General features: G+C 34.3%; 1 protein-coding gene across 6 annotated transcripts in view; it reads left to right on the top strand.

Annotated features, from left to right (window-relative positions):
* Nucleotides 1–12,869, top strand: part of LOC116509310 (RNA-binding protein 12-like) — a 63,597-nt gene that overhangs the window by 25,341 nt on the left and 25,387 nt on the right. For all 6 annotated transcript variants that reach the window (XM_032218429.1, XM_032218427.1, XM_032218428.1 and 3 more), the window contains 5 exons: nt 7,175–7,303; nt 9,002–9,181; nt 9,758–9,832; nt 10,059–10,130; nt 12,777–12,860. In XM_032218429.1, coding sequence (XP_032074320.1) covers nt 7,175–7,303; nt 9,002–9,181; nt 9,758–9,832; nt 10,059–10,130; nt 12,777–12,860 — 540 coding nt within the window. The remainder of the gene's footprint in view (nt 1–7,174; nt 7,304–9,001; nt 9,182–9,757; nt 9,833–10,058; nt 10,131–12,776; nt 12,861–12,869) is intronic.

The following is a 12,869-nucleotide window of genomic DNA, read 5'->3' as shown; positions in this document are numbered from 1 at the left end:
CAAGTGAAGGATATTGCTGGCTTCAAATTGAAATTATACACACACCATGTGAAAGTTTACCCCACTATTTACACTTGATGTTACTATATATTAGTAATGCAGCTAGTAATGAATTAAAATTCATTCCAAAGTTAATAAATATTAATATTTTCCAAAATATTATATTCATTGTGAAAATACATAATTGGATTTGCTGAACTAATGTGACAAGTAAAACTGGTCATTTTGGAAATGTAATTGAGAATCAGAATTGAAAAAAGGTATAAGCAGTTTAGTAAGAAATATTTATTAATTGTAGGATGCCCAGCAGGTGGCAGCACCTAGTTAACCTGACTGATCTAAAAGAGGACCTCCAGTAGGATGTAGTTAAGGAAAGGCTTGAGATCTCCAACAATACATCTGTTCTAAGTTTAAATGAAGTTACTTATTTTATGGCAGTTACATTCAGGTATAATGGAGAGAGAATCTACAATAGTGCCTTGTTTTGCTGATTAAAACAGCTGTCCATATATTATATATATTTCACATACTGGAAATTTGTTTAAAGACTCAAATTTCTCCAAAATAAAAGTGAATTGAAGCATCTTGAGATCTTGTTCTATAAGCGTTTTCACTGTTATGACAATGTGGATAATAATCTCTCATTGATACATCTTATATTCTGCACAGCAAACTCAGAATTACTATGCCTTTTCTGCTGTTTAGTTTTGGAAAATAAATGCAATACAGGAAATATATAAACCAATTTTTTTAAAAAAAATACAAATAAAGTTGAATAAAGACAGTGAAACTTCTGATTAATAAATATAATGCATAACAGATGAGAAAGAATTACCAAGTATCCTAGATTTGATAATAAATTCATTGGAAGCAATGCACTTATTTCAGAAAATATCACCATTTCTGAGGTCAAGTAATACACTAACATTACTATATATGTAACTAAACCCTGACTAGAAACATAATTATGGGAGACACTGATGTTCTTAAATATAAGAAAGAATAGTTTTTAAATTACTGATCAGAAATGTTCTCTTTGTGTCCTTATTCCACTGTAAAATAGAATCATTTTATTCACAATAATGTTTTTAGCTCATTTGACCCAACCTAGTAATTTGTTACTCATAGGGAATATCTCTTCAAATATTTGAAATTATGTTCCATTCACACAAGACTTCTACAGTACTGTAAAGCATACCAAAAAATAGGGAAGGGAAGGAAGGAAGGACTAACCAGCTTGCAGCCTACTATCTTAAAAAGGTTTAATATTAAAAGAAAACAAAAAACCCTGTTCTAAATCGTTACAACATGAAACACCAGATTATTTTGCATAATTGTTTTGGAATCTGGGAGCACCAAGTAGTCTGCTCTATTTTTCAATATATAATTGATGAACCTACAACTGACTATAATTATAAGCAATACCAACTACAGGGATATGTATACCAATCATGCAAATGATCCAAGTGATTATTATCCCTAGAAAACTATTGAAAAAGCAGAATATTAATGTAATTGTGATTTAGCAATAGAATACCCAATCTAACAGATTACATCCGTTTCTGGTTCAAATATTTTCTATACATATACTTTTTCCCGATTGAGTTTCTAAACATTATATAAATCAAATCCTAATGTTTTGCCCTGGATTACTGGGATGGTGCTGTGGCTGAACATATATTATGTCATCCCCAACAACTAGTTCATTCTTATCCCCATATTTCTGGGAAACTGACATTCCTGTAGTGTAGTAGTATTCATATTCTAGCTTATGTATCTTTTTTTTTGGAAACACAATTGAGAGTTTTAAGAGTTAAGATAGCATGGTAGTGAGAGGTAAAGTGTAGAGGAGATGGGCAGCCTAAAAAATTAATAAATAAAAGTAAATAAAAGGATTTCAAATATAATTATGTGTATCTTTACCTGAGAGGTACTAGATACAATAGGCTATTTTTTTTTTTACAGATAGGTGTAGGATTGGCTGTGATGCTCCAATTGCACACACACCTAGGAGTCCCATTAAGCCTTATATATCATAAATAGAGGTAGTTCTTTATCGGTTCCTTAGTGGCCATTCAAAGTTATATTGCACTCCCCCCCCCCCCCTCCTGCAGAAGGTAATTATGATCTAGTTCTGGAGTTCTGATGGCAGCACACACCCACTCCACGTTTTGGACTCTTGGCAACTAACTCACTTTTGTCGCTGGTTGCATTGTTCCATGGTCATGTGACTGCGATTTATGATGACGCTTTCCAGTTTTGGCCTTTTTGGCTGGTTTGTAGCAAAGCACACTCCTAGGAATCATTGCTTCATTAATGACCACTGCAAAAGGTTTAAAAATAGGTTCAGTCCTATTGGATGCCTTGGCTTATCACTAGCATGACTTACGATGGGAATTCTGGGCTCCATTATGGTAAAAATATGGGTACAAATTGAGATGCTGTTAACGTTTGTAGGGATGATCATGCACACAAACAAAGCATGAGGCTATGGCAAAAGAGAAGATGAGGTGTCTTCCAAATTTTGACTTTTTTACTGTAAGTCACACTGAAGGTTACATGTATCTCAATCTTCAGGAAGTAATGTGTATATACACCAGTAAGATTCCATGCAATGGGTAGCTTAGGGAACTTATTTTGAGCTATTTGAATCATATAAACCAAATGTAAATAGCCATGGGATGGGCTATGGCAGATCTGAAGCAGGTGATGCAAATCAGAGGGAATGGAGAACGCTGATCTATAAAGTGGCCGGATGGGTTGGACACAACTGAATGGCTGATGATGATGAAATGGCTTTTAGACACCAGTAATTTTTAACTGCCACGAGTGTAAACTCTTCAAACATCCAGAGTAGATCCCTCTTGGTTATGAAATGTGTAAAATCACATAACTTTATGGAGGCTTTTATGTTTCTTCACTTTTCTTTATACTGTTTGCAGTTTACATGTATAGTAGCAGTCAGACTAAAACAGCTTCTCATTTGTTCATTTACTTAAATCTCTCTTGGAGTACTATTACATATTCTGATTAGCATAGCCTTTTTCAACTTGAGTTTTTCAAAATATCTTGAACTGCTCTTGGAGTGTCTTGGATTACATCTAGAAAGGTTCAGATTGGAAAATATTATAGTAACAAGGCAAATGAAAAATATTTTGGTAAGGATGGGCCCATTAGAAGCTTAAATACACACACACACCCCTTCCCATCCCTTAAAATCAAAATAAGAGTGGCTGGCAGTATTGGTGATCCCAAAGGCATAAGTTTCCTGAAAGGATGGTGGTGAGTATTTTAACCGGCTAGTTCAACATGAGTAATAAGGCAAAAACATCATTCATTCTACTATCAGGAAGTACAGGATAACATTTTCTCAGAAATGTAAATACTGTAAAATCTAACTTGAGCCATTGGGCTTTGAGATCTTTGAGATGGTAAATTAATATACCATCTAGCTGATCTTACGTGAACGGGAAAAAAACCTTCAACAACCCAGTACTGATTAACACTTGAATGGAAGACTACCAGAAATCTCTGGGACTAGCCTAAGGAATTGAGCAAATTTCCCAGAAGGCAGTGGCAAGCCACTTCTATACAGTTACCAAAGAAAAGTACATTTGTGTGTCTTTGCAGCCACCAGAAGTCAAGCTTTGCTGTGTTTTCATTTTTTTAAACATGCCATTTTATAACAATATTCCATCTAATATTTTGTTTTTTTCATGGTCCAGATATATACATAGTAAGATACAGAGGTATATACATTTTGTAGGGCTTACAATGATGTCTGTAGCTTTGGGCTCTTGCAAGCGTCAATTTGACAAAACTACCAGATGATTTAGTATGAGTATCTTAATTGTATTCTCTTGAAGTAGCTCTTGGACAAATAGTGCTGTAAATTAAATATCAGTGTCAAGTCAGCAGCACTGCAATTGCAGGTAAACCCATCGATATAGATGGAGCGGGAGAGCAATTAAAGGATCCTTTCAAATGAAAAGTCAGTGCAAATTATTGTATTTTCTGCTTTTTCAATGCCTCCCTTAGATTACTCCCAGTTTTACTTTTAGCATCCTGCCTGGCCTTTACTTTTCTTTTTCTCATTTTCAAGTATCTTCCCTACTAACATTACAGCTTCCTCCATTTCTGATATGTATATCTTCAGTGCTAGAAAGGAGAATCAACCCCACTCCCTTCTGGTACGGAATATATTACCTAAATTAGTAATGAAACATCTACAAGCAAATAACCAAAGCTCAAAGAGCAACAAGGACTTTATTGTTAGAAATTTGTTACTCAGTAAATAACAACAGTGCTTGCTTTAGGTATGGAAGATACATATATTACACTGACTCCTACTGTTCTTTTTTCAATCTTTTCCATATTTGCACGTCTGACAATTACTGTCACAAATTAATGTTTATCTGATTTGATCTGAATTACATGTTTGTGGCAGCAAAGCTTTTGGCAATAAACTGATTCAGCATAGAACGTTCATGGACATTATAGTTGGTCAGGAAACAAAGCCTGCAGCAAGAAATGCTGACAGTTGAATTTCTTTATAGGAATACTAGCTTGGTTACAATCAAACCATCACAGACTATGAATGCAGTGTTGCCTTATATGGGGATGCTGGGGAACTAAGTCTAGGGACAGATCTACCCAGTAACTGTACCTCCATCCACTACTGGACTTTGCAGAAGAATATGCTGCTCTGAATCTTGCCCATACAACGTGTCCTTGCTGTGCACCCAGAATGGGTTGATGTGGCATTGCTTTCCCTTAGTTTTAACATGTGCTACTCTGCTTTAAAGGAAATGAGTTTCCTGAGAACACAGCATGATCCGCTCTACTATTCTTCCAGTTGGCATTTGGGTTGTTGCACATTGCTCCCCGTTTTTGGTCCCTGTCTTGTTATTTGTTGTTGACTGCAATTGAGAAGGCTTTAGGTAACAAAGGGAGTGGAGCCCATTCCATTGATGCTTTTAGGGAATAACATCCAAAAGTCAGTGGATAATGATGTGACACAAAAACCATGAAAAAAAATAGGTTGAACTGCCCCAGATGCTAAATATGCCTAAGTCCTAAGTAAAAAGTCTTACTGTTGTCTTAGAGTCAGTGGTTCTACTTATGTAAGCAGCAAGTACCACTAACAACGGTAGCTTTCGGTATGACAAAAATGCCTGTTGTATGAATTGCTTATAATCGGTAGTCACAAGGACAAGAAGGTAGGACAGAAATAGGCAATTAACTCAAAGCAAAAGTCAAAGAGAATGATTAGAGAAGAAAATTGGGAGAAAAGGGGGAAAATTGAAAAAAGGTGTAAGGAGGACAGAATAGCCAAATATCATAATTTAAAATTGGCAATGGATTAATAAACTAGCATGCAATGAAACCTTGAAAAAAATAAAATGGAGCAAAGTAGCAGAGCAAGAATGTACCCAACTGACTACTGATAGAACTATACAGGAAACCATACATTAAAAGAACGAGCTTTTAATTTGTATACCTAAGTCTTAAACTGCTGAATTTTAAATTTCTGGATCTGATAGGGTGTCTCTTGTTTGTTCTGACTTTCACTGCAATATTATATGGCAGTCCCTAGAAAAAACAAATATTTTTCTTCATTTTAATACAAAGTATTGTTAGCATGCTAGTACATGCTCTCTTATATAAGCTGGTTGGTATTCAGGTTTACCTTTCACACTGCTTTGAGAATTACATAAAGCAGTTGACTGTTCACACATCCCACTGTGTGCATGTAAGTGTAGTTTGATGCTTTAGTGTTTGAAGCTAATATTCATTGGCTTAAATGTGTTTCTTGTGTTAGAGATGTTCGCAATAGTTTTCAGGTATCAAGTCAGTTATCTTCTCAATTCTTTGGTTTTTTGCTATTGTCTAATACTGTATTAGACATTGGGATGCACAATTATCTAGAAATTTGATTTTTAAAATTAAATGTCTTTTCAAAGTAAGTGATAAACTATTTTAACTTTTGAAATGTTTTTTTTCAGTTATTCATCAATATGAGGTTATTGTAAAAAAACTATTGAAATGTCACCAATGCAACGCATATTTTTTTGTAACAATTACTGGTATGTAACAAATGTGTTACATATTTTTATTTGGAGACTACTGTTGTCTGAAAAAAACTAAAAAAATATTTAGCTGTATATATTAATATTTTAATAGCTGAAATTTCTATTTATTTTTTAAGTATGCAGAAACTGTTTCATATTGTGCTTTCTATGGTTGTTCAGATATGGGACTCAATGTAGCCAAAACATGCATTTATATTTTATGTGTCCATGTATTCAAGAGGCAGATGGCTTTATATTGGTATATCTGGTCTAATGTGTCTGAAACTGGTGCGGTATCAGTATTTTGAGAATCTGGGAGTGGAGTGAGAGTGACAGAACTGTAACAACAGAAACTGAATAGATTGTAGCATTTCATTCGTTGTTATGATTATGCATTTGGCACTCGGCAGCAGTGATTTTTTGTGTGTTTGTGTGTTACATGGGACTGCTGACATGGTTGCTATCGTTTAATCCTTTTTTGCTTTTGAAATTATTTACATTAGGAAGAAAAACTTAAAAGTTAAGTTCTCTGAACTTTTATCTGTTTCTATACCTTTTAAAATACATTTAATACATTTTGATGAAAAAGATTTGGCTGTACATAAGGATTGGTATTCAGCCAAATTCATTCAGATTTGTTAACATTTGTGTTCCATTCTTTGATTGGTTTTTAAAAAAGTAAAAATGTAAGTGGAATCTACTGTATTGTTTTAAAGTACTACTATGAAAACAATATTAAACAAAAGATTATGTATCTGCCTGTTGATCAGATTATGTATCTGATGAATATATATTCATCATGCTAAAAGTGATTGCTGTATGGTTATTTTCATAATACTATAAATACATTTTGATGAAAAAGACTTGGCTGTACATAAGGATTGGTATTCAGCCAAATTCATTCAGATTTGTTAACATTTGTGTTCCATTCTTTGATTGGTTTAAATGCCAAAAGAATAGTAACAATAAGAAACCAATACGGAATTAATAAAGAACATTATCAACAAATGCATTGATATATAAATCAATCCAGATTCCTTAAGCATTGTACACTAAATTTATCATTTAATGACTATTCTTTTTTTCTTCCAATCTGTTTATAGATGGCTCAGTGCGTGATCAAGGTTGAACTGTCCATATCCTGTGACAATCTGATTGATAAAGATGTTGGCTCAAAATCTGATCCTCTGTGTGTCTTGCTTCAAAATGTTGGTGGCGATCAATGGACTGAAGTAAGGAATTTTTGATGGTAATAAATTTACCATACAATAAATTTAGGGAAAACCTGTTGATAGAGATTGGTTTTAAATATATTAAGTTAACTTCAGTGGAAACAACACCAAGGAACTATTTTTGGCAAATTTGGTGATAAATGCATTACATTTCAGTCCCCATAAACAACCATAAACACAATTAAATTATCCCAAAATGAGTTTTATTAGTACATTCAATTGTTTAGTTATTTAACTAGTTATTTAACATTTTCTATTTTAAAATGTATTTATTGTTAAATAATTTTTGCTCCTTGTTGTTGAATAGTTTGAGATGGGAAAAAGAAATAGACTGCAATGAGAAAGGAATTCTTACTCAATTTTTTGGATTCCTTACATAGTGGTTTTTATCTGTTGCAGATAATATACATTTTCTTTGTAATATTTAAAGCATTATTATTGCATTTTATTTATTCCTTCTAATTATTTGAAGCAGCATTTGGCTATAACATGTTTCAAGAACTTTATTTTTAGCAATTACACAGACAAACCTTCTCCAGGATGATCTGACCCCAGTCAGGCTCTTTAGATCTTCCCAAACCTAACTGTAGTTTTAATAGAATCCATTCACTTTGCTGCAGGTTGTATTCTTTTTTGCTTTCCTTTTACCTTTGTCAGCATTAAGTAGAAAAAATACTGGACACAATATCTCAAAGACTATGTTTTTTCTTTCTTTTTCATTCATGTACATATGAATATATGGTTTATTTAATATATTGTTTGAAATAGAATGGGGCAGTGTGGTGGTTCAGCAGTTAAAATGCTGGGCTTGTCAGCTGTGAGGCCAGCAGCCCAGGTTTGAGACTGAAGCACCATGTGATGGGGTGAGCTCCCAGCCTCACCCCAACGCCTGCCACCCTAACAGTTTGAAAGCGTGCAAACTTGAGTAGATAAATAGGTAGCAGTTCAGTGGGAAAGTAACAGCATTCCATGACATCATGCTGGCCACGGAAATGTCTTCAGATAACGCTAGCTCGGTGGCCTTGAAACAGACATTAGCAACAACATCTCCTTTAGTCAGCATTGACTAGCAGAGTAAAATCTGCAGGGACTCTTTTATCTTTTTTACCTTGAAATGGAATAGGAAAACTCAACATTTTATTCAATCACAAGTTGGTCCTATTAAAAATCTTTCTGTCCCATAGCATAAATTTTTATAATGGACCAATATATGGTAGGTACACATAATTCTGTAAATTTGATTTCTGTAAATTTGATTTCAGTTAAAATGAAAATAGATTAAAAGTATTCATTGTTACTGGTGAGGTATGCTTTCTAATTATATATAGAAAAAGTGCATCATGTTTTTCTGAACATTTTTGCTTAGGAAAAAAAATAGACATGCTTCCTTGGATATCAACTTGCCTCACGCTACTGATCTCCCCGAGTGAAATGAAGTCCAGGGGAATGTTATATTAGGGCGTGTCAAATTTTTCAACTTCCAATTTCCAAATGTTAGGGGTGCTCAAAAGTTGTGACATGCCTTGGGGATTGTAAGGATATTTTGCTTACTTTAATATAATTTAGATGTGCATGGTAAGTAACTATATCAATATCATAGCTTTTGAACATTTTGTTTGTTTCATTTGCTATATAGGAATCTGTTTTTTCACAATGCATTGTGTGTTAAGCAGCTCTTTTTATTTTTTGTTGTCCTAGTTGGATCGAACTGAAAAAATAAAGAATTGCCAGAATCCTCAATTTTCAAAAAAGCTGCTAATTGATTATTATTTTGAGAAAGTTCAGAAGCTGAAATTTGGAATATATGATATTGATAATAAGTCATATGACTTAAGTGATGATGATTACCTTGGAGGAGCTGAATGTACCCTGGGTCAGGTACTGTAAGCAACTATGATTGCTAGTACTATATAAAATGTTAAGTACAGGTTTAGATTTTTGTTTGTTTGTTGGTAATGAATAAATAAAAGGGGATACTAGTATACAGAAGCTTTAAGTTAAGAAAAGAGATAGCGAATCACTGTTCTTTCTTCTGTTTTGTTATTCTTGTTGAGAGGAAGCAGGACTTCCTGTCTCTCTTGGATGCCATGTGGCAGAATTCTGTACAGCCTATTATTTCTCTGTTTCACTTGGAAGATTGCATTTATAAGTAACAGTAATAAGTAACAGTATCAGTAAAAATGGTTTGATGTCAAAAAAAATCCACAAATTTGTGACTGCCCTTCTAAATTACTCATATCTCCTGGACATCTAAATCCATAGTTTGAGAATCCATGCTGATTAAAAATTGTCCTACCAGACTCCCCAAGAAATGCTTTCTTCTAAAATAACCATGCAGTATAATCTTTTAGTAGGAAAGATTAATGAAGTTCAGATTTTTACAATATAAATAATTATGACATTTTCATATTTTTCCTTGTATAATTTGAATAATAGATGCAATTTATCTTTTAGATTGTATCAAGTAAAATACTTGTTCAGCCTTTAATGTTGAAGAAAGGAAAGCCTGCAGGAAAAGGCATTGTTACGGTAAAAGGAAAACTTCGTTATAATTTATTGTGAATATATGAATTAAGTTACACATCTGTTTCTTTTAGAGTTTAATGTGTCTCAAACATTTTTCCCTTTATTGAAGCTAATATGTATCCATTGTTTGGTTTGTCATTTTTGTTATCAAACTAATTTTTAAATAAATACTGTACATTAATAGGATATCTTCCAAGATTACTAAAACAGCATTTCCTTCAACCTGCAGATTTGTGCAGAAGAGATTAAAGATACCAGAGTTGTTTCTATTGATGTTGAAGCTCGGAATTTAGACAAAAAGGTAAAAAGAGGTGTAAAAAAAATAACTCTAGTAGTTCAGTCATTTTCTAATTTTGAAATTACTTTAATCCCAAAGCTTCAGCCTTCACCTGAGTCTATCCAGCAATGAATCTCCAGAATCTACTGAGTTAGAATCACTTATCTTAGAACTGACTCACCAGTGGTGAAAGTTGGAAACAAGTCCCTATTTTTCCATTAGAGCTTTTCTGCTTTTTTTTTTTCAGAAAAGGCAATCAATAAGTCTCATTTGAACATGGAAATGAGGCAACAGGCCTAGACCTGGTGTTTGAGGTTGTGTGTATGCAGTACTTCTACCCTATATTATCCCAGTGCTATTAGTGTTTTAATAAAGGATGCCTCCTTCCATGCTGCTGGTTTACACATATCAATATCTTATGCTAGATAGCAGAAAAGTATCCTTCCCTTTATCTGGTACAGGACATTGTCAGCAGCAAAAGGCACTCCCAGGAGTCCTTGGCTACTTCCAGCTCAGTTTTCCTTCCCTAAGTAACTAGGGCAAAATGGACACTGGATTCAGAGGGCACACATATTGCATATCTGGTACCATAGTGCCTCTGGCTTGAGGTAGCTTCCTTCTGTAGACTTCCAGTTAACAAACAGCAACAAAGCCAAATACTTTTTGCAGGAACTTCTTGTATGATGAAACAGCAACTTAATATGTGACAGTACTTTTGAATCCACAGTTAACATCAATTACGCTGCCCCCCCCCCCAAAAAAAAAATCTGTCTTTTGAGGAATAGTGGCATGTAACTCTGCCAAGATTCCTTTCACTGCACCTGCACAAAGAACAATCAACACTGGGTGCTTCAATATCTATGTAATGTCCAGGATGAACAGTGCTAAATATTACAGCAATAATGGGAAAAGTCTATCATAATTTAGAATTATATGTCTTTCACTAAGAAAACCATCTGTCTGGTATTCTCATCTCCTTATCATTATCCTGGATTGTAGCTAAAGGAGGGTTCAACTCAGTCTTATTTAGTGGGCTTCCCTCACTTCTCTTTCTTTTTTATACTTCACAATATACTGTATTTATGAGACAAAACCCATACAATGGTGTTTAATCAGTGCTTATCTTTATATAGTTCTTATCTAGTTTTAGGACTTGCATGGAGGACAGTTCATCTTTTAGGTCATATTTGTACTGAAATATTGAACATTACAACTTTAAAGCACCACTGTATGTTCAGTATCTATGGCCACATTTTTGCATTCAGTTTTATGAGACCACAATTTTAGAATGTCTTTAAAAAAATAGTGAAGACTTCCTGGCTTATAGACTAGATAAACAGCTCCTTATTCCAATCAATTTTACTAGAGTAGTCTCAGTGCCTTCTGCATTCCTTAGGGATATGTCAGTCTTTTTAATTATGCAAACAGTTAGATAGGATCAGCTTTTACATTTTTGAGACATTATAGACTTAATTTTTGGGTCAATAGTGCTGCCCTTAGTAACTTCTGGTCCCATCACATAAGCCATCCTTTGGAAGTTCCTCTTGAAACCACAGTGGCAGTCACTGGAAGTAAGGGGAGATGTCCCTCTCTCTCTTACCCCACCCAGAAATCTCAAGAACAAACCTTGTTCTGTGCAGGTGCAGATCATACATGTATGAATTCACAGATGGCCACTTGAATCAGGTAGATAACTAACCAGTTTTTATACACAACTGCAACCTGAATGTCCCCTATATAGATATAGATTGGAATAATTAAGATGTGGAAGAAGACAGAGATGAAGGAAGAAATGATTGGACATTAAGTTTACTAAAACATAACATAGGCTAATTTTCTTAATGTTTCATTGAAAAGAATGAACTCCTAAAGAGAATAAAATGCCATCATAATTATGTTTCAGTTATTACAGTCAGCTAATGTTTTAATTGGGATCAACCAAAATAGCAATAGTACTTACTTATGTACTGCTTCATAGTGCTTTTCCATCCCTCTCTAAGCAGTTTACAGAGTCAGCATATTTCCTCCAACAATCTGAGTCTTCATATTAGCCATCTCAGAAGGATGGAAGGCTGAGTCAACCTTGAGCCAGTGAGATTTGAACTGCCAAACTGCATTTATCAGTCAGCTGAAGTAGCCTGCAGTACTGCACTCTAATCACTGTGCCACTTTGGCTCTAATAGAATAGAAAAAAATAATATGAAAATATTTGAGGTTTCCTCTTTCAGACAAAAAAATCAAGCAAAAGACTACTTGACCTATGACTACAATTAAGCCCAAAATTTATGTTGCTAAGTGAGACAGTTGTTAAGTGAGTTTTGCCCCATTTTATGGCCTTTCTTGCCAAAGTTGTTAAGTGAATCACTGCCATTGTTAAGTTAGTAACGGCTGTTAAGTGAATCTGGATTCCCATTTACTTTGCTTGTCAGAGGTTGCAGAAGGTGATCACATGACCTTGGGATACTGCAACCATCATAAGTATGAATCAGTTGCCAAGCATCTGAATTTTGATTACACAACCATAGGGATACCACAGCAGTCAAAAGTGTGAAAACAGTCATAAGTCACTTTTTCAGTGCCATTGTAACTTTGAATGGTCATTAAATGAACTGTTGTAGATGAAATGTTTTATTTTTCTTACGTCTGTATAAAATTATTTTCCCAATACAGGACTTTTTAGGCAAATCGGACCCATTTTTGGAATTCTATAAACAGAGTGATAGCGGAAAATGGCAGCTTGTATACCGATCAGAGGTAAGATTT

Source organism: Thamnophis elegans, chromosome 5 (genome assembly GCF_009769535.1).
Source record: "Thamnophis elegans isolate rThaEle1 chromosome 5, rThaEle1.pri, whole genome shotgun sequence".
Classification (NCBI taxonomy): domain Eukaryota; kingdom Metazoa; phylum Chordata; class Lepidosauria; order Squamata; family Colubridae; genus Thamnophis; species Thamnophis elegans.
This window is presented reverse-complemented; position numbering and strand designations above follow the sequence as displayed.